Source organism: Oryzias latipes, chromosome 16, assembly GCF_002234675.1.
Source record: "Oryzias latipes chromosome 16, ASM223467v1".
Taxonomy (NCBI): domain Eukaryota; kingdom Metazoa; phylum Chordata; class Actinopteri; order Beloniformes; family Adrianichthyidae; genus Oryzias; species Oryzias latipes.
This window is the reverse complement of record NC_019874.2, coordinates 21,692,611-21,699,459: the sequence shown is the minus strand read 5'-3', so window position 1 is coordinate 21,699,459 and position 6,849 is coordinate 21,692,611. Positions and strand designations below refer to the sequence as shown.

At 36.6% G+C, this 6,849-nt stretch overlaps 2 protein-coding genes across 9 annotated transcripts in view; both read right to left on the bottom strand.

Moving 5' to 3' along the window:
* Positions 1 to 567: 567 nt before the first annotated feature.
* cd79a (CD79a molecule) lies at positions 568 to 2,878 on the bottom strand. Its single transcript, XM_004078238.4, has 5 exons — positions 2,727 to 2,878; positions 2,048 to 2,365; positions 1,420 to 1,535; positions 1,178 to 1,240; positions 568 to 1,044 (listed from the first exon to the last, which is right to left on the bottom strand). The coding sequence occupies exons 1-5, from the start codon at positions 2,764 to 2,766 to the stop codon at positions 919 to 921; spliced, it is 663 nt and encodes a 220-aa protein (XP_004078286.1). The 5' UTR covers positions 2,767 to 2,878; the 3' UTR covers positions 568 to 918.
* A 1,402-nt stretch (positions 2,879 to 4,280) lies between these two features.
* Positions 4,281 to 6,849, bottom strand: part of arhgef1 (Rho guanine nucleotide exchange factor 1) — a 43,769-nt gene continuing 41,200 nt past the window's right edge. For all 8 annotated transcript variants that reach the window (XM_011485513.3, XM_020710275.2, XM_011485515.3 and 5 more), the window contains one exon: positions 4,281 to 6,831. The gene's annotated coding sequence lies outside the window, so the exon portion shown is untranslated. The remainder of the gene's footprint in view (positions 6,832 to 6,849) is intronic.

Here is a 6,849-nt window from a genome sequence, read left to right as displayed (position 1 = left end):
CTTTGTTTATCCCATTCACCAGGCTGCAGATTAAAGTGGCTATACTTTTAATGCAATTAGGGGAGTTTTACAGTTTGTTCCTTTTTTTCTCATTCATTTTTCTTGATAAAACAGAAACACAATTTTCTCAGAATTTACTCAATTTAATTAAAAAGAACAAATTAATAATCACGAGCAAGCTACATTTTTTAGAAAAATGTAAGAAATATGTAAAAAAGTAATGAATACAACCATTAAAAGCATACATTATAGCATTACAAAATCAAAGCTTGCTATGTTGCTTTCAGCGTGTAAATAAATTCCCCACAATCCTAAGCAAAAAGCAATATATTCCAGGGTACTACAAGTCTTTTGAAATTATCCATAAAACTTACCTAGCAAACATGACAACATTTAAAAATAGATCAATACTAATTTCAGTTTCTGTGCAGATCATTCAGAAGTGGTCACACTTTTTAAAAATAATTTGTTCACACAGAAATTGTGGAGTTCATTAGATTTGTTATTATTCACATCTTCAAAGATTTCTTCCTAAGATTGGAAAATATAATAATTTGTGTTTTTTAGAAACCCCCCAAAAAAAAAAAACAACGAAAAACTCGGGTTAATTTTTTTATACGATCTATATGTTGCAAACTAAAAATGTTTCAATTTACCTATAGTGTGCTCCCTACGCTGGGATACTTGCTATGCTTTTTCTCAAGTGAATTATCTACATTTTGACAGCCCATTTTTAGAAATCTTTTTTTTTTAATTCATTTAAGTATATAAATTGCTTAGCAAAATACATATATTTGTTAAAATACATGGCATATTTTAAAAAAAAAGTATATATATATATATATGCTGGCAAAAGCTCAATGTGGCTGCTGTGTAATCTCCAAAGGGCCTGGTGGCTTTTTTTCCCTCAACTTTCCTTCAGGGTTTTTCCAGCTGGATTTCTTCCCCCTCTTTGACAGTGGTGCCCACATCCTGGTAATGCCCATATCCCTGGGGACGCTCAATATGGTCATATGCTGTACAACAGTCATCCAAATCTAGCCCCTGAAAACACAAAGACCAAAGGAAATCAAGTAAGGGATTATATGATTTATATGAAATGTGTAGAAAAAGGTTTGGAAAAACATGTTTCAAATTTCTGCTGTGGATTGAATGTGATGAGTAATATGAGGATTACCTGGTAAATGTTTTCTTCCTCCATTTTTTCTTTCTTCATCACCTGTTTATTTTCATGTTTTTTCTGTGAAAAAAACAAAGCACAAAATTGCTAATTGTTTACAGTGTGCAAATTTGCATAGAAGGGATATTTCAGAAATACATGGCTATACATAGCCACGGAGTAGCTGAATTTCTAAAACTTCCACACAGCTCTTTGAAAAACACTGAATATGAAAACGTATCATCATAGGAGTTTCTGACCTTAGACAGAAAGAGGAAGGATGGGCCCACCACACACAGAAACAGGAGGATTCCTTCAGTCATCAGGATAAGGTTTTTGGTGCTTTCACTGAGATTGATCGTTTTTTCCATTGGCACTAGATATTCAGACAGGGTTCAAGTGTCAAACCTAAACAAGCTCATAAAAACTTTCATTTGAGGGAACAAGTGCAAAACTTAAAAAAAAAAAAGTAAATTCAATGCAAAAAAAATTACCGGTACTTCCAATACTTTCAAAACAATTGATCTTAAAGTTATTTGACTTTCTGAACACAAAGAACACTTTCTATAACAAAACAGAGGAGCAAAAGTAAGCATTTCTGTCAAATGAAAGAGTCCAAACTGCCATCTATAACTGAAATGAATATATGGTGTTTGGATCACCTTGAAAAGTTTTGTAATATTTGATCCGGTGTTTTTTTTTTTAGTGAACTATTGGGCAACATTGTGCAACCAGGACCTTCTCATGATGTAACGGTTAGCTGCTCTGCAACATGTATCGACACTGCTTTCCACAAAGCTCTTAGGCCACAGTTAACAGGATTTATGGCTTATGAGTAAGAAGTGCTGAGAGTTCTCTTGATTTCCCTCACCCACCCTGCATACTCACCATAGACCTGCATGTAGGTGCCATGTGTGTGGATGAAGCTCACGTTCAGCCGGCACAGGTACATCCCAGTGTCGTTCAGCTGCACTGACTTGAAGGTCAGAATGCTGCAGTTGTTCTTGATCGGCATTCGAGTGGTCGCTGTCACAAGCTCGGACATGGCAACCTCTTCCACCCTTTCAGAGGCTTTTTTACTCTTGACCCAATGGAAACCTTTATCCCAGTTCTGGAAGCAGCATTTCAGCTCAGCTCTGTCAGAGAGCCGAATCCTCTGAAAGGGCCTGTCCATCCCCAAAACCACCTCAGCTTCAACGATACCACCTGTGGGACAAACCAGTACATCATTTTCAGATGTTATTTGATGGATCTTTAAAACAACTTACAAAAAAAATGTAAAAACAAAGCAAAACTATACAGTCAGAACAAAACTAGAGAAGCAAAAAAGACAGCAGAGCCATCTGCTCAGACAGGAAGTGTGGGTCACTGAAGCAAAACTCAAACTGAATAAAACATTAAACACATTTGGAACAAAAACTGATATGCAGAAGCCTGGAGTCAATTGTTCTTCATGAACATGAATATGAACAATATTTGAATTTAAATGATCCATTTTTTTCAATTTAATCTTATAAAAGGAGGGGAAAAAAACAATTAGAAAAAAAAATTGAAGTAAATGACCTACCCAACATGCTGCAACTGACAAAGAACAAAAACATCGCCATGTTCTCTTTTGGAACAAAATATTTGCTGAAAAAACTCGATAACTTCTTGATCTCCTTAGCCCCTCTTCTCTTTTTGTGATCCCTCGTGATCTTTTCAGCCTCTGTCAGGATTCATGCTTGAAAGATTTTGGACCGCCCCCGTTTTGCAAAAAAAAAAACACTTTCTATCTGAACATACACTTTAAATGTTAGACATGTATTTGGCAACGGAAAAACAAAAACTGAAGTGAAGTGGGACCAACAGTTATGAAGGTTTTTTTAAACCTTTTTAAAACATTTCTAGGTAACCGTAGATCACTGGCAAACAGATTAATGTCACCACTCGTGTAAACAAAAGTGATCAAAATGTGGGAACAGTGAGAGAAAGTCATGGTAAGCAGCAGAGGGGGCCGTTCATAGAACCAGATGTTTCATCAGATATCTCACATGTGAATTTGCATCTTGCCTGTTCATTTGAAAGAGTGAAAAGACCATTTCACTGTGAAAGAGGTTTCCTAACTTGTTTCAGAAAACAACTGACACTATTGAGGTCTCAGTTGGCTTATTTACTTGAATTATAACGCTTTAATAGCAACAAAAAAATTTGCTGGTAGTATTTCTTGCTACAAACACTGGTTTTGATTTTTTAAAATTGTATCAGGATATTATGCAAACCTTCTTGGTAAATGTAATGTGTTTAAAGATGAGACCAAAGTGACAATGTGGTGGCTGTGGTGCAGCGGTAGGGCGGTCGACCCATCATTGTAAGTTTGCAGGTTCGATTCCTGCCTTGCACGCGCGTGTGTCGAAGTGTCCTTGGGCAAGACACTGTACCCCACCTTGCCTTTGGTGGGAGGTTGGCACCAGTGTTCGGCAGCGGAGCCACCATCAGTGTGTGAATTGGACTGCGACTGTAAAGCACTTTGGGCCTTCGAAAGAGGGTAGAAAGAACTATATAAGTATTCGCCATTTACCATTCTTTGGATGAACACATCATCCCAACTGTCAGGCACAGAGGTGCAGGCATACTACTTTCAGGCCGTTTGTCACGTTTGGTGGTGCAGTGACTGGCGCTCTCAATTCACAGCAAGCTGGTCCTGGTTCAAATCCTGGCTGGGACCTTTTTTGTGTGCGTGGCCCTGTTGAGGGTGTTTCCCGCCTTCGCCAAGCAGCAGCTGGGTTTGCTCTTCACCAGGTTAAGAATATAATATGAATGTATGGACAGCCAAACTAAGTGTTTTTTATTTAACAATAACGTTTAACTGCAGTGGAAAAACAGCTAAAGCCATCTTAATATTATATTACAAAATGCTTAATATTTGTAAAAACCACATGGCTTTTATTCAGAGAATACACCCAGAATTAACTGTTTGTTATTCTACTAACAGTGTGTTTTTCCTTAAAGAATAAACATGCATGAATAACCATAGAAATAATTTCTCGACTTAAACTTCTAAATAAAATAATAAAATATCAAAAATTACCATCAAATTTAAAGCATTTTCAGCTGTTAAGCATATAAAAACAAAACAGCGTTGAATGTCCCCAGTTTATTTAAAAATAAAGAATTAAAAAAGTACCACAAATTTTCTTAGATATACATCAATTTAGAGCCTCTTACATAATTAATGTTCACAACAAATACACAATACAGTTCCTGGATATTCATTTCGAAAAACAAAACACACAAAAAGTCTGAGGCTATGATGACAGGGAGCAGGTTTTTTTTCTTTTTTCCTAAATGGAAATAGATGTTTCAATGAGCTCAAATAGAGCGGATAAAAAGGGAGATGGGGAAAAAAAAGGTTACTTTTAATCAACATAGTAGGTCATCATATAATATTTCATAATGTGGAAGAAATCTTGCCTTTTTTTAATCAACTGTATGAAGCTGGTCCTAAAAATCTACCAATACAACCGAATGTAAAGGAAATAAAAAGGCAAAGCCCTAAACACATACGTTTAAAAGAAAAACAATGGGGGGGGGAAAAATCAATACATCCTACATAAAAACAGAAAAGAGGAAGTGCCTAAAATGGTCAATAAAACTCAAGGGGAAGTTGACTTTCATCAGCGTCTACAGTTATAAATGTTTCCCACAATGTGCTATTTAGCTTGAGTGCATTCTGACAGTAAGAGAATCTATTGTTACACATATGCATGGCTGGTAAATTCATTTAGTAAAGTTTATTTCACATATTTGGCATACATATAGTACATCTCTGCAAAGCCGTTCTATAAAATATCACATCAAACTTCCCTAACTTGCATACGAAAAATCAAATGAAAACAAAACCATGATTGGAAAAATGTCCAGCAGAAAGCCTATGATGCCATCAAGAGAGACCACTGCTCTTTTCCTCAAGGTAACAATGGCACATACAGTTTTTATGAGGAAGAAAAGAATGGGAGTAATGTTCCAAAACAAAGCTATGATTGATTTAAAAAGCACTGCAGTTCAGTAGGTTCATTGGGTGGAATTCTCTGCAACACCAATGTAAGTGAATCTAAAAGGTAGTGAACCTGATCTCAATGTCAGAAAGAGGAGCATTTGTCTGCAGCTTTCCTTCCTTCCTTCCTTCCTCCTCTTTTCCTTTTCCCTGTATTGAAAGCTCAGGTCCCACGAGTCCAACTTCAGGTTTGCTCTTTAGTCTTTTATTCAAGAGGCCACTAAAAGCCCTTTCACTGTAGTTCTCCTTGTGAGAAATTATTTTAATTTTCCTCACAGAAGTAAATGTAAATTAAAGGAGAGAGGAGGAATTTTGGTTTGAGTTTTTTTGTTTTTGTAGCTCCAATAAGGATCTCTATGCATTTGGTCCTGGTATACAGCCTCCATGATAAAAATGATGCCACAAAAACAATAATTACAAGCAACTGATCAGTCAAATGCAAAAGAAAGCTCAGTTTTATCATTAATAGTGCTACCAGGGAAGGTGTTTTTGTAATAATCAGGGAAAAACTCCTAAGATCCAGGTCGGTTTATGTGCTTAAATCAAAATAGATCAGTAACTGCCAACTGTCTAGGAGAAGGTAACATTGCAGGAATTGTTGCAGAAAAGGGCTGAGTGTCTCCATGCCAAAGTATTTCATCTGCACAGCACTCTCATGACTATATAGTTGAAGCAGTTGAAACCAAAAGCAAACCCCCTAAAATCGCTCGGTCTCCATCATATATCCCAGGTTTTCTGCTGTTCCCGTCCAGCTGCTTCTCTCCATTTCAGCCCCAGTGTTGTAACAGTCTCATTCAGATGAGGCAACCCGCTGACCTAACCAGACTCGGAGGAATAAACACTAAAAGCAATACATACAAACAAGCCTCCGTTATCAAAAGCATGATTGTCTATAGTTTCACTTTTTAGAAATGCCTTTTCATGAACAAGCAAATCTATCAAAGCAAAAAGGTCCTTCCTTGTTACACAAATGTGTCTTTGTAAATATGAGGGCTGTTTTCTTAAGCCCATCTGATCAAAAAGCATTTCGAAATAGAGAGCCGAAGTCACACAAACAGAAAAAAAAATGTCTTCTCAACTTGTTTTGATCAAGAAATAAAAGTGCATCTCTCCTGTACTTTGGCATAGATATAAGGAACAATATATATAGATATATATCAGCATTCATTTCTCAATACATCTATTGCTACATAAAATTATTAAGGCTTAATCATTTACTGTACAATGTTATTATTTTTTGGCGTTTCTGAAAACCACTTTACAGCTTGCATGTCTCGGTGTGCATTTGTGTGTTACAGCAGAATGCAGTCATTACAATTTAATAGGCAGAGTTCTGACTCAGACCAAAATATTGCTTTTTGCATCATCTCCACAAAAAATAAAAACCTAAATCCCAATGAAAAGATTTTTTTTGTTTTTTGGTAAACTGTGCATACAAATTTTCACACAGTGCCAATGTTCTATTACTGAACCACTGGACTGTGCACCAAACCGACAGAATCTAAACTTAATTTTGGCCGCAAGAAGCCGTGAATGAAAGAATAAAAGCGACAAGGATCCAGCTAACGTGTATCAGGGACATAAGAAAGTTTGTCTGCAGGGAAGCCTCTGAAAGCGAACCAGAACCAGTGGGAACCTAGAGAGAAGAACAGGA

What these genes read in the sequence shown, in the direction of transcription:
- cd79a (XM_004078238.4), bottom strand. Translation starts at nt 2,766, where the DNA reads ATGGCGATGTTTTTGTTCTTTGTCAGTTGCAGCATGTTGG. An exon ending in TGTCAGTTGCAGCATGTTGG is followed by an intron (nt 2,366 to 2,726) that starts GTAGGTCATTTA and finishes TTTGTCCCACAG; the next exon opens with GTGGTATCGTTGAAGCTGAG. An exon ending in AGGAAGAAAACATTTACCAG is followed by an intron (nt 1,045 to 1,177) that starts GTAATCCTCATA and finishes TTGTGTTTTCAG; the next exon opens with GGGCTAGATTTGGATGACTG.